Source organism: Sylvia atricapilla, chromosome 7 (assembly GCF_009819655.1).
Source record: "Sylvia atricapilla isolate bSylAtr1 chromosome 7, bSylAtr1.pri, whole genome shotgun sequence".
NCBI classification, from domain to species: Eukaryota; Metazoa; Chordata; class Aves; order Passeriformes; family Sylviidae; genus Sylvia; species Sylvia atricapilla.
Window position 1 is genome coordinate 20,236,243 of NC_089146.1, and position 25,628 is coordinate 20,261,870.

At 35.1% G+C, this 25,628-nt stretch overlaps 1 protein-coding gene across 1 annotated transcript in view; it reads right to left on the reverse strand.

The window, feature by feature from the left end:
- The window catches only part of SCN2A (sodium voltage-gated channel alpha subunit 2), a 54,268-nt gene that overhangs the window by 25,249 nt on the left and 3,391 nt on the right, over positions 1-25,628 (reverse strand). Inside the window, exons 3-17 of the mRNA XM_066322875.1 lie at positions 23,997-24,115; positions 21,551-21,640; positions 19,779-19,907; positions 19,013-19,104; positions 17,846-18,118; positions 14,069-14,132; positions 13,366-13,507; positions 12,381-12,587; positions 10,652-10,942; positions 7,175-7,555; positions 6,090-6,222; positions 5,464-5,702; positions 4,413-4,586; positions 2,357-2,713; positions 225-704 (exon numbers count right to left, since the gene is read on the reverse strand). Coding sequence (XP_066178972.1) covers positions 225-704; positions 2,357-2,713; positions 4,413-4,586; positions 5,464-5,702; positions 6,090-6,222; positions 7,175-7,555; positions 10,652-10,942; positions 12,381-12,587; positions 13,366-13,507; positions 14,069-14,132; positions 17,846-18,118; positions 19,013-19,104; positions 19,779-19,907; positions 21,551-21,640; positions 23,997-24,115 — 3,171 coding nt within the window. The remainder of the gene's footprint in view (positions 1-224; positions 705-2,356; positions 2,714-4,412; positions 4,587-5,463; positions 5,703-6,089; positions 6,223-7,174; positions 7,556-10,651; positions 10,943-12,380; positions 12,588-13,365; positions 13,508-14,068; positions 14,133-17,845; positions 18,119-19,012; positions 19,105-19,778; positions 19,908-21,550; positions 21,641-23,996; positions 24,116-25,628) is intronic.

Sequence of the window (25,628 nt, forward strand, 5' to 3'; positions counted from 1 at the left end):
TATTTCTAAAACCTTTTCTTATGCATCTTGCTTGTTACAGTAAATGCAATATTGTATCATCATCTTTCAAAACTCACAACCTTCCGTCAATTTACCTTAAATAACATTATGAGTTTGTATATGCTGTTGTAAAGGAATTAAAGAAAGATTTTAATTCAACACTAGTAACCTCATCAAAAAAAAAGAAAGACATCAGAGTATTTAAAAATTTGAAACAAGATTACCTCTTTGCTTTCTTCCAGGTCTGATTCACTGCTGAATTCCTCTGTGTTTAAATTTTCAAAATCTGATTCTCCAACAGCAATGGGCACTGTCACAGTGAGACTTGGGTTGTTTATGAATGACATGTAATCACTTTCATCAACAACATATTTTTCCACACTGCTGCCTATGCCACTGGTAGTTCCATTCCCGTCTTTGAGATAGGCAAGGTTTTTACCTATGTCTACTATTGTGTGGTTGGAAATACAGCTGTCTTTTTTATTGTTTAGGTCTTCAAGAGGTTTGATTTCATCTAAAACTTTCTGTTTTCTAACAAAGGCTTTTTGGATGAATTCACGCACTTTTCTCTTCACATAATCTATGCCTTTCTGAATCCTTGCCACAGCAATCTGCAGATTGTTCATTTCATTATCATCATCTGTAGCAGCAAGGTTGTCTGAACTAAATGAGCTCAGCAGCAAGGCCAGAAAAAGGTTGAGTACCTAAAAGAAAGTAAGGAAAAAAATTACTCCTATTTTTAAGTCATAAAAGCAATGTCATTATGAGTTTTTCAATATGAGATGATTTTTATTTCACATGTAACACTTTATTTCTATGTACCTTCCTGTTATTCTTTTCAGTTCATAATCCCTGTCCCAAACATTTTGTTATCTTGCCAAAAGCAGTTTTAGCTGGTTTAACTTCACTAATACAGGTTAAAATTTGAGCTGTTCCTTCCTTAACTGTCTCCTCCACAATCTGCAGTCATGCAGATCTGCTCCTCAAAATGGAGAATACCATAACGTGGGAGAGTACAACATAATGTAGTGATTTACACAAGCTACATGCACTGACTGTAGTGTTCATAGGCATGGGGAATGTAGGAAAATGCCAGTCTTCTACAGTTCAACAGACCACAGCTCAAGTAACTCTAAGTCAGAACACAGAGAAAATTTGTACTTGGAAAGTATAAATGAGTCTATCTTAGTTCTGGGCAGGAACACTAGCTAAGAGAGCGAGTCCATAGATATGATACATCTCAATTTCAAAAAACTATTTCACCTCAATTTCAAGAAGCTCTTTCAGACTTTCTTGCATGACACTTTACAAACAATACAAGTGAAATTTGGAATGCATTTAACCATGACAGATCATGTGCAAAATTGATGGAAAATAATGTAATTAAAAATCAGTTAAATTATAATTGTAAGTTCTTCCTGTTCAAACTTGCAGATATTATATGATATGCCACAGGACTCACACTAGTCTGGTGAGACTTGGTAGTGATGACTGTAGATAAGCATATTTATAAAATTTCTGGTCATACTAAAGAGAGAAAGGATGCCAGCACTCAAGGAGAAAGAACTATAATTAAACATATCCATGGTTTATGGCAAATTGGTGAAATGTTTCAAAATCAATACAGTGTTTAATTCTGAAGTACTGTTGTAGAAAGGATTGTTAAGAAAAATTAAAAGTATATACAACAGAAACCATGAAAACTGGCAACGTGGAAGCACTGCAGAAAGGGGCATAGAGGCTGCATCAGGAAAGCAATGCTGGTGCAGAAATTTCATGTGTCATTTGGGGATGTACTACAAGGAATGCTGAATTTAAGAAATAAAAATATTATTATTCCAAATTATTCAGTACTTATGTCATTATTCAAAATGTTGCTTGGGAGGAGTTCAGAAGCCAGTAGGAAAAGAGATAAGCCATTAAGAAATCATCACTTATAGGAAAAAAATGAAGAGTTGGGGTTTTTTGTTTCACAGAGAAATGAATGAAAGTGGAAACAGTAAGCTTTTAAGTATTATAAATGTTGTCATAAAGACCAACACTTTTCCATCAATATTGAGACAATTTGGCAGTAGAAGGTGATTTAAATTAGATTTTTTGAAAAGATACTCTTACCTGGAAGCATAATTCAGCACTGAGCTTACTAAAGAGGTTACAAACTTACTGAGAATTAGAAGAAAAAGTAGACGAACATTTTTCATAGATAATCAAGGTATATTTGAACCTGGTGTACAGAAAGGGCAAGTGAACTACATGATTTCCTGAAGTCCTTCTCTAGTCTTCATTTCAGATTTCTAAATCATGAAAAACAGGAGATAGTCCTAAGAGTGTTAAAAAATCCTCACTGATTACATACCACTAGATTTCCAATCACCATGACCATCATGAAGACTGTAAGGCACATGGTTTGGCCAGCAACCTCCATGCAGTCCCACATGGTTTCTATCCATTCTCCACACAGCACTCGGAATACAATCAGGAAAGAGTGGAAAAAGTCATGCATGTGCCAGCGAGGAAGTTCACAGTCACTGGAGATCTTGCAGACACATTCTTTGTAGCTTTTCCCAAACAGCTGCATCCCAACCACAGCAAAAATGAACACAATGATGGCCAGCACCAGGGTCAGATTCCCCAGAGCCCCCACGGAGTTGCCAATAATCTTAATCAGCATATTTAGGGTTGGCCAAGATTTCGCCAATTTGAAAACTCGAAGCTGCAAAACAGAAGAATGGTATATGGTTTCTCGTTATCTAATTGCAATGAAATTACAGCTATGCATTTCATATTCAAGTTACCCTGTGTCTATATCATATATCTTGTAATCTTTACAAGTTTTAGTTACAAATTTCTGTTTCCAGTTCTTTGTACAATAATACACATCAGCAGTGTTAAGTCCTGATTCAAGTGATAAAAAATAATGTCTCTGTGCTCAATTCAATTAGATTGAAATTATCACAAAGACTACAGTTCACACTTTGACTCTTTTGGTTACTTTAGGTATTTATAAAGAAGTTGTATTTGTTAAAGAAGTTGGACAAAACAGTCTTTCTCCTGTTAAATCTGAGACAATATTGCTAAAAATAAGTGAGCGTGAATGAAATGTGATCAGTTTAACAGGACCATAAGTGTATAGTCACTTCCTGATTCTTTCATCTTAACAGGTAGAGAGACCGAGGAAATGGTTTTCCTAAAAAGAGAAACAAGCTAGAGTTGTTAATGACAGATATACAGGTGACTTGCAAGTATCTTTACCAATATATTTTCTGTCGTTTCAAATAAATGGAATGTGTTTTAGAAAGCTTGTCATACAACATTGAGAAAAACAAAGGAAATTAATATATTAATAAGTACAACACGAAACAGACAAAAAAGAAATTATTGGAAAGATAGAGTAATTGTGCAGATAATTGAAAGAGGAGAATAATAAAATGAATATAATAGTAAACATTATTTCATGTGATGATTTTATATTTTGTAAAGAGAACACTTATATAAACATCATGTTAAAATGAAAATCTACCACTGAGAGGGAATTCAATCCAGACAGATTTAGACTTTAGGCAAAGTACAGTATAATGCTATGCAAAGAACCAGAAAACACTTATTTAAAACTCCTCCTTTTTTAAAGGGAATGTATTTAACTTTCATTTCAAGTTAAATAGAAGTTGAGCTTGATGACCAGGAACTCTAGCTTCATGTCTCTCACTGTGTAGGTCTTTTCAGAAGAGTGCTTGGACACTGAATTGCATGCTAGCCTAGTCTGCAGCAAGACCAAGGTTTTTCAAATCCCTGTTGCTGAAAGAGATATATCTAATAACAGACAGAGACACTGTAGTGACTTCTGAACAGAAAAGCTGTTAGACAGTAGATAGACCCTTGCAGAGGATGGTACAGAGAAGGCTGGTAGGGATGAAAAGCTCTGGACAATGAAAAATCTTTACTCTCTTTTAAAACTAACCAAGAAAGGCAGTTGGTAATTGAAGTCTATAAGCTAAAATTGTGAAGAAGCTTTTATTAATTAACCGATTATTTACTAAGCAATTCACTAATCTTCAGTCACAGGTAGTGAGGGCCCTGTGGTTATTGCGTTTTTTCACTCCCTCATCCAAGGAGAAGACTCTAAGAAATATTTCTATTATAAAAGTTAATCCTTTAAGCATACTTTCAGCAAGAATATAATTGATGTTGACAATATCTTGGAGGAGAAATAGATACTACTAAGATAATATGCAAAACAAACTTGACATAATATATACATGCCATTTAATGAGTATGCAATTTAGGATTTTGTAAGTTCCAAAAAGATCTTCTGTCTCAGCCAAATATTTAATTTGTAAGTGAAAAATGCACAAAATACATATGTACAAATACAAAAATGTAATATAGAAGCATATTTTAAATAGTATATTTACCAATCTGAATGATCGAAGGACAGATAATCCCTCTACATTTGCAAGGCCAAGTTCCATTAAACTAAGACTCACAATAAAACCATCAAAAATATTCCAGCCCTCTTGGAAATAATAATAAGGATCCATGGCAATTATCTTGAGAAACATTTCTGCTGTGAAAATTCCAGTAAACACCTGCAAGGAAAATACATTTTCTTACTCCAGTTTAGGAAGAAAATATTTAAAAAGCAAAACTAATGGTATCAGCATGTGCTAAGTTATATTTTCAGCTAGAAATTAATGATAAATCTGAGTATCTTCTCTATATTTCCATACACTGGGGTTAGGAGAAAAATTCATATTTGAAGCTTACATATGCACCACAGTGTTTGGGTTCCAAAGAAAAAGAGGCAAATGGGAAAACATGGTTTTTATCCAGCCTGCTAATATGCATATATGCCAATACCCAGAATATAATCTGATTTTAATGCTCATTTTTATCTCCTTAGAGCTCATCTTTGCCCTTTGACCACCTTTTTACTTCTAGGGCTAGAGATAATTGTTCCTATCATAAGCCTATTTTATTAAGAAAAAAATTATCAGTTGAGCAGAACTGTTCTTCTTCAGGATGGCCTGTGGAAGACACTGCCATTGCACATCATCATTTCTTTATGTCATGCTTAGTGGGTCCTTCCCCTCTGAAATTCTGAAATTCCTTGAACACCCAGATCCTTAGGAGGTGCTAGTGAGGAGTAGAATGGGTGTGAGAATGGAACTGAAAGTTCTTAGGATTTGTAACTATCCATCAAGAAAAAAAAAAAAAACAAAACACCTTTAATGAGCCTCAGTGAGAGAAGATGAGGATTTTAACAATCAAAATGCATATTGACTCAGTAGATCTTTATTCTGTAAAGTAAGAGTGGTGAAATTTACAAGCGTCAACTTAAATTTAAGTTCAACAATCCCAGATCTCCAAACAGTCAACTTTTTTCTTTTACATGAATGTGCAGAAGTAACAAAAGAATTAAAGAAAAATGTATTTTACATGCATGGCCCATCAGAAAAGACTTACTAGGTTTCCTACTGAAAGCACACCACTAAACTGTTCTGTCATTGGGTAGTGCTCCATGGCCATGAACAGGGTGTTGAGGACGATGCAGATGGTAATGGCCAGATCAACAAATGGGTCCATCACAATCAAATTTACAATATGTTTGACTTTCAGCCAGGGAGTACAGCAGTCCCAAATCAAGCAAGTATTAGCAAATTTATACCAGCATGGTGGACATTTCTGTCTGGATTCTTCCAGTTCTAGAGAGAAAAATGAAAATAACATTTTAAACATATTTCTCGATTCCAGAATCACACGGATATTTCCTTGAAGCCTAAATGCTGTTTTCCAAGGTACTGTTGATAAACTGTACTGATATTTTGAAACTAAGACTGCTTTAAATTAAAAGAAACTACAATTTAAAATAATCTATTAAAACAAAACAAAACAAACCAAAGCAAAACAAAACAAAAAAACACCACCAAAGAATCCCTCCCCTAACTCCATACGGAAATCTCTTCTTGTCTGTACCCTCTAGGCCAAAATAGCTGCCTTAAAACATCACTACTACTTAATGCATCACATATTTAATAGCACTTTTAAGGCACTGTCATACAACAACAACAACAAAAAATTGTGTTACATACCTTCCATTGTGTTTGTGAGCATGCTGGCTATACTCATTGCTCTTTGCCTTGCACTAGGGTCTGTTAGGTAGTCCATAGGAACATGGTAGGAACTAGAATGTCTCTTTCTTAAGTCAGTTTCTGTAGTAGTGCCCTGAAAATAAAACATTGATGAAATAGCTAATTGATTGTACATTTAATAACATTGTAAGTTACTGTAGAGCTCTGCTGTTTTAGAACAGTGCTGCCCCACACCATGCTCCAGTTATACTGAGGCTTCACAACAGACTACAGTGTGCCTGACTCTGTACAGAACGAATAGTCAAACATGAAGAATATGTTTTGAAGTATTTTGCTGAAACAGGGCTGAGATATTGAAGTAAATTTCAGACTGAAAAATGTTCCACAATGCTTATCAATGAGCTGTACTGTAAATATCTTTCTATTTAGGCAGCAAAGTCTTTTTCTAAACACGAAAATGCACAGCCCACACAGCTAGCAGTACAGGAACTAAGCGTAAATGGATTTTCTTAAGATAACTCTTACTTTAGAATAAATGATGAATTTCCTAGCACATTTTTCAAACAAATGAAAAAAATATTTAGTAATATTGACATTAAAAACCCATAGAAAAATTAGCTATATTACAGGAACACTATCACAACCCTCGTTAGTTGTACTACAAGGGTAACATCAAAAGTTTCATGTATGGACAGCAGAAGATAAATACTCATTTAAAATATTCCATTACGTAAATGTAATTTTTTTTTCATTTTGATATCCTTTCTGATATACAAGTACAGAGCCACTCTGTTAAGTCTAAGCATAATAAATCAATGAGTGTAAGACTACACAAACTAAATTTATTCAGTGGTTTACTATGCTATTCTGTTAATTCCCAGTCAATTCACTTGCTTTTTCACATATTTAATAATGAGAGCTGGAGAATTTCATTTTCTCCTTTAGCTAATGGCTGGAATACATAAAAGGAGCATTCACAACTTAGCCAGAAAGCTCATCATTGCCATGTGACTACATTTTGTGGAAAGAGTGACTGATCACACAGGGAGAGAACATCATGCCTGAGCTATTGCAGACTTTCTTACATTGCTAGCAGTGGCTGCTTTATCAATCATCACCTCTGGCAGAAGCTGTCCCGTAGGCGATGTCAAAGCTGGCGGCCCACCAACTAAAGACACCACTCCATTGCAATCCACAGTGCTGTGCATCTTCCCATTTGCTGGAAGTGCAGGTACTGTTCTGGATGACCTACTGGCCTGGCTAATGTTACTGTTGCGCCGTTCACCGTGTCTATGAGGAACAAAGAGAGAATCTCTTCTGCTCTCATTGTCTTCGAAAGTGCTGTGCTCATCATCAGCAAAGTCATTTTCTGATCCTACATCTTTTGCTCGACCTCTGAAGCTGAAAAGACTTGTTCTGCTGTTGCGCCTTGGGGAAAACAGGGAGCCACGAATGCTCAGCAAAGACTGCAGGTAAATAAAAACAATTATTATCAGATGAAATTCCTTTAAAATACAACATTTTCATACAGAGGAAAAATCCACAATGTCTTAAAGGGTAAGGTCATCTACAAAGAAATGAACTGGTACAGTCCCCCCCTAATACACTCCCTTTTGGGTAATAAACAAAGAGCACATAAGTGACAGACAAAGACTAGTTATTTTACTGCTTTGGATATATGAAATCAATCAGTTTAATTAGAGTAAAAGAAACTGCTTGACAGAATTGTTTCCTCTGCTATTTTGCCTATGTTATTGCCAATTGTTCATAAACTGAATAAGTATATCTAGACACTCTCATCTCAGGCTGGCATTAGTATGACAGGCTGAATAAATAAAATTTTAGGCAAATTTTCTGGGACTCAGTCTGCACACAGAAGTAGTTCCCCTACTGCCTAGCTTAAAAAACATACGTATCTTTTCAGATATTAGCCAAGTAGGCCATAATAGGTTTCTCTATTTTATTTTTTTTAAGTCAGCTATCCTGAATATGCAACCATTTGCCTGTAATTTTGTATGAACAGGTTTGCTAATCTTCATCAGTTTACTCATTGGAGTAAATGTTCTGGTATTGGAGGATTTCTAGTATTAGAAAATGCTCTAATCTTACAATTATTTATACGTGTTCTTAATTTTAATTCATATCAGTAATTGCCTTGACTTGGTGGGTAAGTATTAGCACCTGATTTCACCCAAGACCTGTATGAACAGCAGAGATGATACATAACAAAGCAGTGACAGTTTCTCTTCTACAACTTATCTTTGTGGACCTGAGCCCCACTGTACTAGGGACTGCAAAATGCAGAACAAAAAGGCACTCTGCAAAGAACTTATCATTTAAATGTTAACACAACAGATGGATACAAAAAGAGAGGGAATACACAGAGGCAAAATTGATGAGTATGATAAACAGTCATCTTAGCTCACCTGAAGTCACTTCCCTGTCAAGCTTTCTGTAGGCAGCATGGTAAAAGAGAGTTTTAAAGAGGGATTTGAGGAAAGCAATGAAGTGTTCTGTGAAAACTCATGGGAGCTTCTTCCAAGCATGAAGGGCAGCATACCAGAGGGAGCTCAAAGGAATTAGTTTGAAAATTTAACAGGAGGTTATGAATTCTGTGTTGGGTCAGTCAAAGCTGGGACTTGTTTACTGTAAGTAGACAAGGTGGGTTGGGAGGAACTTTAGGTACATTATGTTTTATGATATTAAAAAAAAAATAGGTAAATATATTTACTAGCAGATTAGAGAAAAGCAATGGGATAGGTTAGTGCTCTTTGCAACAACATTCTTGATGGATACAGCAATAAGGAGGTCCAAGTCAAAAATGATTCACAGTTGTGGGTCCAGAATAGAGTTAAATAAAAAAAAAAATGAAAAGAGAGAGAAAAGGGATATAGCAAAAGGCCTTGTGGAAATCCCTTGGAAAAGTGTCAAAGGGGTAAAAGAATCTTCTAAAGCACAACTATACCAGGAGAATCGAGAAGAGACAAAGTTATCAATGTTAGGAAGAATAAGATTTCAAGAGGAATCAAATGGTCATTTACATCGAAAGAAAATGAAATGCCAAGGAAAAAGTCAAAGATGATATATAAGCCTGAGTTTTCTCTAGGGAAATGGCATTAATAACTGGTGATGGAACTTCTGTTTAGTGGCTAGAATCCAGAGTGAAAAGGAACTAGGGTTGGAAAACCAGAAGGGAGGTGATTTCTAGTCTGTCATAGTCAAACAACTGTAAATGAACTTGGAGATGAAGATGTTAGGAGAACAAGTTGTATGAGGAATGCTTAATTTCTTACAAGATGGATGAATTGAGCTGCAGTTGAATAAGGCTGCAGTTTCAATGAAGAGATAGGCAAGAATATGCACCAAGATCAGATGGATCTTCAACATGAAGTTGAAGTCAATTGACATGTGTGAAAATTTGTATAAGGAACAGAATGAATCATGAACTAAATTCAGCAATGAAGCCTCATGGAGATTAGTTAGACAGTTAACAACATAAAACAGTGGCAGACCAAGGAGGTGGGGTGGGGGAAAGGATGCATTACCATTGATAAAGGAAATACATTAGGAAGTGAGTGGAAAGAGTGGCAGAAACAGAAAGTCAGAAACATTATATTCCCACCACAGTCTGATCCAAGGAGGACAGTCCTTAGTAAGAAAATATTGGATGAAGAGGTCTGAGCTTCTTTGAGAATGGGAGGCCAGAGAAAACAATACATGAAGAGGGTACGAACACTCATGATTTATTAAGGGATGAAACAGGCTTTCCAGAAATAGAAGAGGATTCAAAAGGCAAGAATGAGTTTAGTAATAATGACTAAAAAGAGGGAGAAAGCAAGTCATAAAAACCAGGGAAAATTGAGAAGGTGGGATAAAAGGAAGAAGCATATTGAGGCACAAAAAGGGGCAGAAAAAGGAGAGAATGTATGTGAGATCTGGATTTGCAGTGCTAAGGGGAGAGTGAGAAGTGGGCAAATGAAGAGCAGCTTTGAAACTGTAGGAGATAACATTACAAAACCATCAAATGAAATAAATGTCTGGATGAGAGATGCAGATGGCACTCTGAGTCACTGGTGTTTCAATGTAAGAGAACACATGCAAAAGACACATTACCACACACATTTCCACCGTCTTTAAAATAACACAATTAATGAGCATTAATGCAATTTCTATTTAGGTTTTTGCATCCCAAATTTTAATAGTCTTCTCATTTGAAACATTACATTTTGTATGTATGCACCATGTTTTGAAGCTACTCATCATGCTGAATACATCCAACTTGGTGGGGAGATAGGTCCATTCTAATTAAGAAGCTTGAAATACAGCTCACAATAATTAATATATGTAATTTTGATTTTTCACACAGGAATTGAGAGTAAAACAACGATCTCTCAAATTCTTACAGTTTTATATTTGGCTGCAAGTTTTCACTTGGTTAGTCTTTGATTTAGGATATTAAAGAATCTGGTATCTTGCAAGAATTAACCAAACTATAATACATGGCTTTCTTTATATGATGAGTAGACAAAAGAGGTGTTTAAGAGGTAATAATACTGTGGTACCTGGTGTGGGGAAGAGAATCTCTTTTCGTACGTCAATCTATTCCCCTCAATGGAAAATCGGAAACCTTTCTTTTTGATGCTGTCCTCTGATTCAGATTTGTGAAATTCTTCCCCATCCTTCTCCTCGCCTTCAGACTGTTCTTTCTGCTTTTTTTTCTTTCTTCTATTCCTTCTCTCTTTAGCACTCTTTGAGCTCAGTTTAGATGCCTCAGAAGAACTTTCGGAGAATCCACCTATTCCACCTACTCCGCTATAATCTCTTGAGTCAGCTGCTGCAGCTGCTGCCGCCGCCTATACATACAAGCACATGTGCAATTTACAGCATTTATACAAATACATACACCACTCACTATTTCAAATTTATTGCCACTCTTAAAAAAATTGCTGTTTTGAAACAAAAGCAATGTTTCCACTTCACCAAGCCCAGCATACCATAAGAAGTATAATCTGTGAAATACCACAGGAACCATAATTTGCCACTACTCCATAAACCAGGAGCAAGAGTATCCCAAGGGAAAACTGTGCTGACAAAAAAACAAGTTACAAAGCATCTGTTTCAGATTGAAGCAATATGTTGCAATGAATTTTTCGTCTGAAGTACTATGTAAAAATAAAGAATCAAGGCTCAAACAAGTGGCAAAATCCCTCTTTACTGGAAGCAACACTTTCTTACATTTTGATGGGTTTTGAATACTCCCCACTCTATTAAAGATCCTGTGTAACATTGAAATCTATTTTGCAAATAATAATTAGAGATTTGTGTTAAACTACACACTATTACATACTTGTTCCTGTTTGATTTTCAAAACATGTGGAGCATTTTATTAACATTTATTTACAAGCTGTGGTTAAAAAACCCCCAACAAAACAATAACAACAACAACAAAAAATCCCACAATTCCCCTCCAATAGATAGCAATTGACCAATGAAACAAAAAACAGTGCTGACTTTAGTCATGTGCTTATATGGAAGACATGGTTCAACTGTTCTATGTGGCTACATGCCAAGCAGACATAAATTTTTCTATTAAAGATTTGAGAGCCTTCCAAAAAAAATGAAAAATAATTTCAAAACAGTACGTAATCATTACATTTGTACCACAAAAGGGTTTTCTTTGGTTTCTCTACTTTTTCCAATTCTCTTTCAAACTGGAAAGCTATGGCTTTCTGCTGTGAGAGATGGGCAGGGAGTAGAAAAAGCCAAATATTGATGAAGCACTATCACCTACAATAGTTTTGCTTCCTTTACTTATATAAGCACAATTCATCTTTGGAATTTTTTCTACATTTCCACCTCCATTTCAGACAACCACAGAATGGTAGAGGTTGGAAGGGAACCTCTGGAGGTCATAGTGTCCATCTCTCCAGCAGACAGGGTCACCTAAAGGAGGTTGCCCAAGTACCACATCCAGATGGCTTTTGATTATCTCCACAAGCACTCTGGGCAACTTGTTCAAGTGCTCCAGTAAAGAATATATTTCCACCTCCAATTTGAAAATCCAGTGCTTTAGCTTGTTGGGTATTATTTTTGTCACAAAATAACAGGTTCACTCAAACTTGCCAAAAAAGTGCAATGGAAAATGTTAGCGATTGTTTACAATATGAAGGAGTTTATGAGAAAAAGTAATATGTTATTAGGAGTAGGGGAGTAAAAGTATTCTCATATGTGGATATAAAGCATCTGTTTACAGTCAAGAATGAAAGAAGAAATTTTACTTTACGGGGATACCTGAGCTTCTTCCTGTTGCTTTTTCAGTTGTTCCAGCATTTGCTGAAATTCTGCTTCTTTCTGCTCTGCTTCTTCCATTGTTGCTTGATTCTGTTCTTCGTAGGCCATGGCGACCACAGCCAGGATCAAATTGATCAGGTAGAAAGAGCCCAAGAAAATTACCAAAACAAAAAATATCATGTATGTCTTCCCAGCAGCACGCAGAGTCTGGAAAAAAAAAAGATAATACATTTTTTAACAGACTTTAACTACTGTTGCATAATAAGTTAGTCTCTGTGTTATGATTTAGAAATATGTTAAAAGATTGATTTATGTTAGCACAAGATTATTTAGTTACTTTTTCCTTATAGAAATAATATTATATCCTGAATACATATGAAAAAGTTTTGTGTCTGCTCTTGTCAAGGTAAATCCAATTCTGAATAGTTCAGAACTTATACCAATAAGAATCTATACATCTACATTACAGCCTTTAAATTTAACAGTAGGTGGGGCCACTGATCAGCATCTTACCTTCCTGTCTCATCAATCCCAAACTACACTGCAATAGAAATAGTGCATTATACAAAATGTTACAGTGGAGAAAATTGTACAGTCCTTCAGGTAAGGATATGTGTAGTTCAGGGACAAGATGTAACCTTTTCAAACAAAACATTTTTTACTAGACTGCAAATTAATTTAACATAACATCTATTTGGATAAGAAACTTTAACAATTTAAATTTATTTATTCATTTAGGTAAACAAAAAGTAATGCATAACCATCTTCATAAAATAACAGCTATTCCTTATAATGTATTTAAGGAGCTCATGGGAGCCCAAATCATTAATAAGGGCCTTATTGTTTTAGACACCAGTTTACATATATGAAATTAAAGATGATTTCTGTTCAAAAGGCCTTAGGAACAAGTGAATGAAGATAACTATGCAAGTACTATGTAGTAATGGTATTGGTGATGGTGCTGTTTATTTTAGTAAGTCCTCACCAGCTGGTAAAGATTCTCCCAAAAGTCCTGAGTCATCAATCGAAACAGTGACAAGAATGCCCAACTGAATGTATCAAAACTTGTGTAGCCATAGTTGGGGTTTCTACCAGCTTTCACACATATATATCCTTCTGGGCATTGACTACAAAAGAAGAGGAAATGCTGGTTTTAACAACTACTCTACATTACGATATGCTGTAGTAAAACAAAATTGTTCAGGAGTACCAGTTGCTAATGAAATTATGAACAAGTAAAATGTTATTTCACATAACTAAGATAAAAATATATAACTTACTATTTTTAACTTTTTAATTCCACTTCCTAATAATATTTGAATGCTTTAATAGCACAACTAATAGCATTCTACCCTTCCCCACAATTTGTCATAACACATCTCCATCAGGACAAGAGAAGAATGTCAAGTAGCATGGCTGATAAACAGTTGTTAGTAAGCTGGCAGCAACATTTATACACAGACCATTTATGTGGTTACCTTTACAAAAGTAGCCTAAGAGGCTGATGGAAGTTCCTGTTTAAATTCAAATCACAGAGATGGTTGTATTTAGGCATAGATTCAAATGCAAAACATCGGTAATTTGCAACTCTACAGTACATTCCGTATTAAAGTTGACTACCTGAGCTATTCTAAGTAGCTATTTATTTTTCTTTGATGCATAATGAAAAATTATCATCATTTTCTTACCCTGCATCTGAGCTATTGCCACACAGCAGTGCATCATTTTGTCCTTCCAAGAAGTAGAAGTGACCTGTTTAAAAAAAAAAAATCAAAAAGGTGATGAGAAAGATAATATTTATGCCTAATGAAAATTGAGCAATTATATAGACTTTTACACTTGAAAGAAATTAGCAGACCTAACAAACTGTTCAACTGCAATATATGATGGTTAGGAATGAAAAAAGCATGGAAAGTATTGTTTTGACAGGAAAATGACTTTCTACAGAATCTTCAAGTTAGCCTTTCTTTAGAAAATAGAAAGTTAATTATGCAGTGAATTCTTAGCAATCTACCCAAATTATAAGATACAAGGGGTGGAATACCAAATGATGTATGTTAGCAAATCAAAAAAATACCAGGAAAATGAGGCAAAGGATGAGGGCAATTCTGTGCCTTCATTCATGTATACTGATACATAACATTTAGTACTATTCATTCATAATTATCAATTATATATTATTTTATCCAAGTATTCCTTGAAAAAACACGAGATATTAGGGATGAGATATCCCTAAAAAATGAGATTTTTTTTCCTGTACTCAGCACTGGTGGTGTCACACCCTAAGTGCTGCATCCAGTTCTGAGCCCCTCAGTTCAGAAAGGACACTGAGGTGCTGGACTGTGTCCAGAGAAGGGCAACAAGGTTGGTGAAGGCTGTGGAACACAACAAGTCCTACGAGGAGCAGCTGAGGGAGCGGGGGGTGTTTAGCCTAGAGAACAGAAGGACCAGGGGAGGCCTTATCACTCTCTACAATTCCCTGGAAGGAGGCTGTAGCCAGGTGGGGGTCAGCCTCTTCTCCCAGGGACCCAGTGACAGGATGAGAGGACACAGCCTTAAGCTGTGCCAGGGGAGGTTTAGGTTGAACATAAGGAACAATTTCTTCACAGAAAGGGTGACTGGGCATTGGAATGGGCTGCCCAGGGAGGTGGTGGAGTCATCTTCATTGGAGGTGTTTAAGGAAAGACTGGATGTGGCACTCAGTGCCATGGTCAAGTTAACAAGGTGGTGTTAGGTAATAGGTTGGTCTAGATGATCTCAAAGATCTTTTCCAACTCCATTGAGTCTGTGATAATACAACATGCTCAAGAAATTTCTAATTGGATCTTAATTTGAGCAGCTTGGGGAGAAACCAAGCATTTATTGTCCCTTATACAAAACCAGTATACAAGATTCTGTAGCAGGAGAATGTACTTAAACTTTTAGGCTAACTATTAAGATGAAGTAAAATATAATTTAAAGAGACAGGAGGCCTAAAAACCTTCTTCTACACACTCTTCTATTTTATTTTATTTTTATTTCTTTGCAGCAAAACACATTTTGCCATCAATTCCTAGTTTGCGACTCTTTGGGTAAAATGGGAATCTCTAATGGAGACTTTTGGGTCAGGTGGCACATTAAGCTAAAGTTGCCAGAACTAGGTATGTTCTGGCTGTTCTCAGGAAGCAGATGGTTCCATGAGATTCACTGCCAGCTGGCATGGACTAGCTTAGCTGGCATGAACTAACTGAGGGCTAATGCTAAACAGACAAGCAGGGAATTGCAACCAGTTCCTAATGACTGCTTCTACTCTGTCACCACCAGTATAGAATACAGACAGCATAAAATATGCTTATTTTAAAGAGAGAGAGAGAGAGAGAAATATTTGCCATAATTTATATACCTGCAATTTTAGCCTCAGGTATAAGAAATCAGTGCATTTTCAGACATTCTGGTGATCACAGAGTCAGACCCTGTGAAACATCTGACCCTACTTAAAAAGAAGTTTAAAGATGCAGATAGGCTCCAAGCAAAACTTGCAAAACCCTGTGGGCCTAATTCAGATTCTTATGTGGCACAGCTCCACTTTCAGTCCACTACTTTGGGGAAAAAATTAAATACAAAATTAATAATGATAAAGTAATAACAATAGTAAATATGAATTTGTAGAAAATATGCAGTATACAAAACTATTCCTGTATCCTGCCAACTTAATAACAGAACAGCCATGGGTACAAGTCCTACATGACACTCCTAGATGCAAATAAAGGAGATATGTTCTGGCTGGAAATAGCACAAAATGCTTGAAACAAGTTCTCGGAGAGCAGTTGCTAGTGATGCAATGTCAATTCATCACAAAATATCAGGATGCGGCTGCAGCCACAATAACTGCAATAACTGCCGCAAAATACAAACTGACTGTGAACCAACAATACAGTGCTGACATAAAAATGAGGTAATTTTGAAATGTTTTAATAGAAATTTTGCAGATATATGGCACAAGGTAAAGATACAAATTAAAAGTAATTGCTAGAGAAGTTAGCATCCAATCTTAGGATCTCATAAAAAACCCACGCAAACAAAAACTGTAACCAAAAAAAGGCAAAATAAAAACAAAAACAATAAAAAAATGCCAGAATAACTGGAAATATTGAAAAAGGGAAAAAAAAAAAAAAAAAAAAAAAGAAAATAGGTATAGAAAATGCAAAACAGAAAATAGGATTGCTTGGCTTAGGAAAGACCAGAAATGCAGAGGATAAGAGTTTTTAAACTGTACAAAGACTAATGTAAAGTAGTCTATGATTATCTTATTTTTAAGTCCACAGTAGATGTAGTAATATATTCAATCAGAAATTAGGAAAAGGTAGGTCAGATATTTAGAAAAAATCCTTTCTATTTGTGTCATAGTACCAAAAACAACTAAAGGGGAATGGAATCTGTTCTTCAGACGGCTTTAAGAATAGGTTATCATCCAAAATTTCTGCATGACATTTGTATGTATTCAAGCATGCTGAGATGATAAGTATATTAAAAGATTATAAGGCAATGAGACTTGAATCCAAAAGCATTTAGTTCTGGAAACTGAGGTTTCCTAACTTTCATTGATATAGTCACCAGTTAAAATATATATACAGAATTTATAAAAACCTATTACACCTAATTATGATTACACTAAATATACTAAATACAGTAAAATAAATAGAAAGGGCTGAACAGAGAAATGGGAGAGACTAACAATATGGAAGACAGAATAGCAAGGTACTATAGATATGCTCAGAGCTGCTCTATCTGAATTTTTAAACAAGTTTTGTTAACACAGTACTAACATTAACTACCTAAAATGGCGGAAATCTTGTATTATGAGGTACAAAAGAGAAAAAAGTTCTTATTTCTTGATTTTCCAAAGACAAGAAACAAATTAAAATACAGAAACATGGAATCTAGTTCTTATTTTGCAAGAAGGAATCTTGGGGTAAATCACCAGTATTCTCTTAAAGGTGTGTCTGCGCTGTGCAAGGTATGTGGTGCAAAGCCACTCACTCAACTCCAGGAGGAACAATGTAGCCATGATTACATGCTCTGGCAGGATTCTTGGGCCAGTTGATGTTCAGATGTGGGCTTATGGTATTATACTATCTTCCACTGACCTAGCTATTACATTTCAGATCCCATGTTAAGGCTGTCACACTATTTCAGGAGGCTTGAAGCTAGCACTGCAATTCCTGTTTCATGCTGCAATGTGATTTTACTCAAAAAGTCATATTCAGTGAAAGAAAAAGATGTTTTTCTACCCAGTATAATATTATAAGTGTTAAATTATATAATGGCTGTGCTTTCATTTACTAGAGAAAAATGAGTGCTTTTATGTTTCTTGGCCATATTACACACTTTTAAAGGCAAGGGAAAGATACTGATGTCCTCAAATGTGTTTAAATCAATCAGTAGATGATATAATCAATGCAGTAGATGATATAATTAACTCTTACTTTTGTCTTCGATGTATTCATCCCAGTTAAATATTGTCATTGTTGCATTAATAAATGTACCATTTTCACCTACAGAGCTATTAAAGATGGAAATAACAGTTGTTTCGAAAGTAGAATTGTCTGGAGGCCACTGCAGGCATTTATTCCTCAGGTTGCCCATGAACAGCTGCAGCCCTATCAGTGCAAATACACTCAGACAAAACACAGTCAGGATCATCACATCTGAGAGCTTCTTCACAGACTGAATTAGGGCTCCCACTATAGTCTTCAGGCCTGCAAAGAGATAAGATTTTCATTATGATGTTAAATAGATACTAAACACACACACACACAAAAATAGTGACATTTTTTCTGATAAAGATTTCATGCAAAAAGACTAGTAATTTGTGACACAATAATTTTAAGGAAAAGCCTTATTATTTGGGAAGATGAATGAAAATACGTAAGTTTTTACTTATTTTATAGTGTACGAAAATAAGAAGTAAATAATACCAAACACATTGCTTATGCCAAAACAAGTGATTTTATTATTCATGCTATATCTCAACCCTGCATAGAATAGCTTTTTTTGCTTTTGTTGATGCTTCTTGCCCAAACCTTTCTCTTATGAACTTTTCCAATGTATTCCATAATAATGTAACCCCATTGTAAAGACATTATACGTGCACATTGAAATGATATCATAATAATCTTGTTACAGTATTTGAGGGGTGATGGTTTGGAGAAGAAAGACATCTTTAGAACGATACCCCATGCACGGCCCATGCTATCCTTTAGAGTTTAAATTTTTTGACATAACTTAAAACTGAATTAAGTTGCTGTATCAAGTGCCTTCAATAAATGAGAAAATTTGCATCAGTATGAAAGCTTAAAATTAACTTATATTTAAAACATGTAAAGGAAAGCTTGATGTTATAAGATGCAAATCACATAGGCTGTTTACTGCAAATATCTCATGCAAGAATTTGTTAAACTCAAAGGCTGAATTTTTTTTTAGAAGAAAATACAACTAATACAAGCATGAATCAATTTAAATGAAATTACATGTCTTGATTCCTGCTTTTTTGGTTTGTTGATAATGTGTAGCAAACAAGGCTTATGCTTTGAAAATGTGAGTACAGCCTTTGTAGAACAAAAGTCAGCCTCGGTGTTTAACCTTGCTCTCACCTGGAATGACTGATATTGTTTTCAAAGCTCGGAGAACTCTGAATGTTCTCAACGCTGAGACATTGCCCAGGTCCACAAACTCTGTCACATATCTGTAATAGGGGAGTTCACACACAAACACAATGACAGCACACAAATAACAGTTGGAGATACGAGGGGCCTAACACCTTACACCAACTACTTCTTACCTGGAATTACAGAAATAGTTTTCAAAGCTCTCAATACTCTGAAAGTTCGAAGAGCTGAAACATTGCCTAGGTTTACAAATTCTGTTACATACCTGTAGGATTAAATCACAATTACTCAGAATTGAGGCAGATTTTATTCTATTTGCTTGGGTCTTTGAGCAAGACCTTTTCACCGTTCACTGTATTTTGCCTGTGTTATAAATATGCTTCTGGCCATAAAATTAAATTAAGTTTTATCACAAAAAACCACATTGACTTGATGTTTGAAAACTAATCTGGTCAGCTATTAGCAGAAAGTCAAAAGGATTCCTTTTATTCTGGTATGCAGAAAGGAGACAGGATATGAACAGTTCAGGGTGATGGCATTCACAATCCTAATGGGCTGGTACACCATGCTGGCCTCCGCAGCACATGCTTGGCTAGAAATACTAAAATGTGTAAAAGAGGTAGAAGAAACATATTGAAACTGCAGGAAGTCCAGGCTCCAAATATTCTGGCTGACAAGATATGAGGCAATTTTTAGTCACTAATCTCATGCTACCAGAAAGAATTTTTATTAAAAAAATAAGAAGACTTACGCAAATGTAATGACAGTGAAATCTAGCCAATTCCATGGGTCTCGCAGAAACGTAAAATCTTCTAAACAGAAGCCCCTTGCAAGAATTTTAATAAGTGATTCAAAGGTATAAATTCCAGTGAATGTGTATCTGAGGAAAATATGCAAGACAGAGTTTATGGATCACGTTATTTTTACAGGTTATGCTCTCTGGTTGTTTTATTCTCATTTTCATCTTTTTAAGTGGCATAAGAAATAATGTCAGTTACAACCAACTTTAATATCTGCATAATTTATATCATAAGGAAAGAGAAATGAAATTAGGCTTAGAAGACCGATAAGTCACATCTTGAATTCAACTTCTCTAATCTATGCAATAAGACAGATGCAAAATTCCCAGTTACTTCATTGGTGCATGTTTATGACCAGTCTTAATCCATGTCATAACAAAACACACAGATGGATTATGTTAGGATTTTAAAAGTTACTTTCAGGCTAAAAATCGCTTTATTCAATGTTATTTTTATGCCGAAATGTTGCTTAGTCCCAAGCACCAACCCTCATCAGTCCTCATTCCTCTGTAACTGTGTTACAGAGTAGGTATACCCAGTACTTCACCTTCAGCAAGACAGATGTAGTGCTGGAATCAAATGCAAGAACAACAAAAATTATTTACAAATGCCAATAAAATTCAGGTATTCATTTTGACTAAAAAATGTGGCTGAAATCTGAACTGAAAAAATATTTAATTCTGGCACTCTGAGTAAATTCAATCCTTTGTGTCCAAGTGATGTCATCTTGAATTCTAGTTTAGTTTATATCTTTAATGAAAACGAATTCAAATTAAACTGCTTAAAAAACTTATTCTAACTCAGCTAACCTGAAAACAGTATTCATATATGAAAGTTTTCCATTCAATTACTAAAAATTTTATTTCCAGCAGAACTTTACTCCACAGATGAGGACATGGTTGTAACTCTAAATGGCACAATACACAGACATGAAGAAATATTCAAGCAATGAAACTTTATCATAAATATTTACTACATGCTAGATATCCTGAATACATAGATGCTCACATTGAACTCAAAATGGGAATGTCTTTGTTAACCTTAATAGCCCTACGATTACACTTTTGATTTCTGAAGATTAAACAAGTATGAATCAGGCCAAGCAGTAAGGAATGAAGAAACAGCAGAAAGGAAGCACCAAGAACAGTGTTTCGCACTGTGGCCTGCAGCTTTGGAAATGTCATTGTGTATCTTGCAGCTGACATCGTACTGGACCAATTAGCCAAGCTGACATCATATTGCACCAATGATTAGCTAACCATTTAAATACATTTTAAGAGCTTATTTTGCATACAAGTTTTCCATTGTTAGATTGGTTTTGGTAAGAGAAAGCTACACTGTGATCAACACAGCCATCCATAAGATGTTTCCTTTATCTGTAACCGTTATTGCAACAGAGATGAAAGACTGTGTTTCCCTGCATTCTTACAGATGTGACAGAACGCAGTCAAAAATATTTATAATTGACTTTTTCTGTATGATCATAAGAAAAGCTTTTCTTACTTTTTCCATCTAGCACTGCAATCAGAAGAAGGACATTAAAGAACTTGTCATGAGACAATGATATGTATTTAATGTTACAGCAAAGGAAACAGCATCAGAATAGCTATTGATAGGATGTCCCAACAAGGTAGCTGCTGCCAGTGGAAGCCATCCTAATATGATTTACAGTAGTTTATTTCTGATTACTGGATATTATTCAGAGAAAATCCATTTAACTTACTCTACATTCTTTGTCCAGTCTGGAGGGTTACTCATGGTCATAAACACGCAGTTGGTCAAAATAGTGCACATGATAAGCATGCTGAATAATGTAGGCTAAGAGTTAAGGAATGTAAGCCACAAAATCTCATAAAAAGAGTATCAAATAGCACACTGCTTTGGTAGATTTTCATCATCAGGAGCTATCTATCCCTCCACTGCTCTTTTAATAGCCAGGAAAACGCCCTGAATATGTTAAAGCTTTCATTCACTGCTTTGTAGCTAAAAGAAAACAATCATACACTAAAAATTTAGAATATCTGAAAGGTATTCTGAAAAGTGCCCCAACTCAAAATTATTTTTGCTTATTGAACAAAAATGCCAAAATTTGAAGTATTAGCTTCTAATTTCATGGAGTACCACAAGAAGTATTTCTTTTAGATGATCTAGATAACTCTGATCTGCTGTCATGCATGCAAAGCAATGAAAAAGGCTATTTTTTACTTTAGTGTTTTATCATAAAGTTAGGCATGTATTAACATTTTTCCTTATAACTATGATACACTGAAAGCCAGCTGCCACATAGTAGGAGAAAACATAGGGAAATCTTAGTGAGGAAAGTATTTCATTGCTGTTTGTTTTATATATGACTTTTGTAATATAAATGCATTTGGGAGGGGAAGGCACATGTGATTCTCAAAAAAAGAAATCCAAATAGAATTCCAGAACAGGTCCAAGTCATAAATAATTTCATATATTTGTCCAGAACCACTCTAAAGCTACAACCTTTTACTCTCAGAACTGCTAACATAAGATACAAAAAAAATACAAACCAAAATGAAAACCATACAGATGAACCACGGAACGCCCACATGATGGCACCAACACCTAAAGCTACAGAGAGGACAAAGCTCGAGTTTGAGAACAGCTGCAGGTTCATGTGGTGCTCCTAAATAGAAATCCAAATATAATGGGGTGAGATGTACTGCGAAGTTCCCCTTGAAAACTTTTCTTTGCCTGTCTATGTTAATTAAAAAACCTTCAAGTGATAATGATACCTCTACCTCCTGAGCTGTCAAAAACTGTGGCAATATATTCAACAATTCTTTGGGTTTTCTGTGCAATGAATATACTTAAAATCCTTTACCGAGAACCTAGCTTCTCTTTATGTAATTCATATAAATCCTCATTATGCTTTTGTTAGTAGAAAAATCTCTATAATATACCTTACCATAAATTTAAACAGTGTGTTTAAGCAATCTGACTTTGGTGACTTATCTCTTCACCACCACCTCAGTCTCACAATCTTTCATTATTCCCCATAACTCAATAATGCTCCAGAATATGGTAAAGAGCATCATATAATTGAAAAATAATTATTTGTAGTAGCACCTGTAGCAAGAAAATTGAAAACAGGCTATGCAGTATCATGATAGTTTTGGAAGTCATTTGTAGGCTAGCCATTGATAACCACATCTAACACATACCAACCACTGCAGTTATCAGTCTTCCAGTATACCAAGACAGAAAAAAGACGTTTCAAGATTTAGTCTACATAATGTTAGGATCCCTTTATGGAATGCTAACACAAAACTACTTTCAGTGTGCTTATGTTAGACTTCTGTAAATACATGTGTGCAGACATTTGTATTTGTTCCCTATTATTAAGCAGGCTTTCTGAAGTCAATTCCCTCATTGCTCAAATTGGTATTTGGGATCAGACAAGTGGGATGCCTACTACAGACAGCTATTAAAACACTGAAACTAGACAAAATAATGGCAAAGTAATTATAATTTAGCTTTTCAAATTTCTACCTGGAATGTGGAAATCTCATGACCTTTTTGAAGACTGAAATTGAAACATCAATAGGCTTACAAGTATATAATGCAATAATGATCAAGAAATAAAACAGACGGGTAGGACACATACAGGACTGAGAATGTATAACAAAACAAGAAACCTAAGCTGTTTAATGAATCTATCTTTCTGTAAGCATTATCTGAATCAGAAAATAAAAAGGAATAATGAAACCAAATTTTCACTAAATACTCATACAAGCACAGACCTGGGATCAAAGATTTCATTTTAAGAAGGGAAGAACTGAAAGTATTTTGAGCAATATATCTGCAGTTTATGAAAAATGTGGAGGAGGGGAAAAGATGAAAAAAAGATGTGATGATTACAGAAAAAATAAGAAGGAAAATTATGTGGGGGAAGAAAGAAGACACAGAAATTGTAAAGGACGATGACTGGTTGTCTGGCTTCTGGTATTACTATATTAGGATCCAGCAATGAACAGAAATGTAAAAGGAGAATAAGAAAAAGAACAGAAGACAGAAATAGTAGAGAGAAGAGGGACAAAGCATTACAGATCATATTGATCCTGGGACATCTGCCAGAGAATGATTTAAATACTAAGTAACATCTCATTCATTACAGTTTTAGACTAACCACTTGAAAAGGATATGAATGTACCAAAATCTTAATAGCTATTTTTCTAAGAGGATTGAAAGGAGTTAACATGTACAGGGCAGAGGTGGCACTGAATCGGAATATTGCCTTCCCTTTATTCAATACTATAAAGGTCTGAAAAAAGAAAAACAGAATGAAAAATAGCATTTAGATGATATCAAGTTACAAACCCTGAATCATTTTCATTTAGTCATTAATCATATTTGTTCAATATGCTCTTTTTTCATTGACAAAATCCCCTTGTCCAGTTCACACATTGTGGAGTCCAGCCAAATTACTATAAATACAATTAAATGAACACTTAAATGGATCTATTTAGAAATCACAAGTAATCCTGACATTGCTAGCTAGTAAACATAGACAAGTATAAAAGTAATGTAGGCAATATTTAAAGAATTAGTATACTTTTTGTAAGGTATAATATATACACTGAGGTGTGTAATTGTATCCAAAATGAGAGCGATTAAAACTTCAACTTCAATCCCTAAATCAAATAATCAGCATAAATTATCAAATCAAAGTACAAGACAAAAGTAACTCAAAGTGATCTAAGGTTCAAGTGATCATGAAAATATGAAAAACAAGAGTGTTCAATAACTATTTTTTAACATAACACTAATTTTCTCAATTTTTGCTGTACTCTGAGAGTAATGTATTACCGCCCTTCTCAACTATTGCTTGTGGTAGTTCTGTACCTGCAAATCTATTTTCCTTGTCATACTTTACTTTCACCTAATACAGAATAACTCTATTCATAATATGCAGGTATTTTCACTGCCTCTCCAGAGTTTGAGAAATTACTCACATATATTACCAAATCTTAAAAAGCATTTTTAAATGCAACAATGTTTTGAAAATCCAAGAAATAAAGAATAAAACCCATAAGAGTTTTTTAAAAATTATGTTGATTCCCACACATCTGGGGAATTCCATCATCTCTTCTTTCTACACATGGATGAAAGTTCATGCTTTTTGAAAGGAAGTGTATCTAGACAGTGTTGTGGCAGTCCTAGGAAGCCCAAAGGGCACATAAGCCATGCAGACCTGGAACACTGCCAGCAGCCATGATCTGCCTCAGATGAAAACAGAGGGCAGCATGTGTCAAGATTATGCTTTACTTTCTAAGCAGGTGTGGCAAATAGAGCAGCTGAAACCACAATGCCTCTCCCTGCCTGAAACAATAAATTATAGATTATAAAAATCAGTGCTTCCAAACTTAACATGTTTGCATTCTCTCATTCTTAGTGATTCTCAAACTGCACTTTGATCTTTTATTGTACAGGAGTCTGTAACATGCTCTTTTCTATGAAGATTTTTCAACTCTCTTACTATTAGTCCTGGAGTTAATGAAAATATGACTTCTAATAATCAGAGTTCTTTTGTTTTCTGTTCCCTTTACTCTGACAAAACCTCTGATGAAATAGTATTTGTGCTATGCTGACTCATCAAGTTACATTAAAAAATGAAAATGGAGCCTGACCCCAAAAATAATGCTCAAAAATATGGAAAGAATGCTAAGAAAAATAATAGGAGAAATTATGATAGTAACATGCAGCTTGAAGTCTTGCTTCTCGTACTGGAAACCACAATGCTTTTGGAAAAGATCATGACAACTGCCATGCATTTC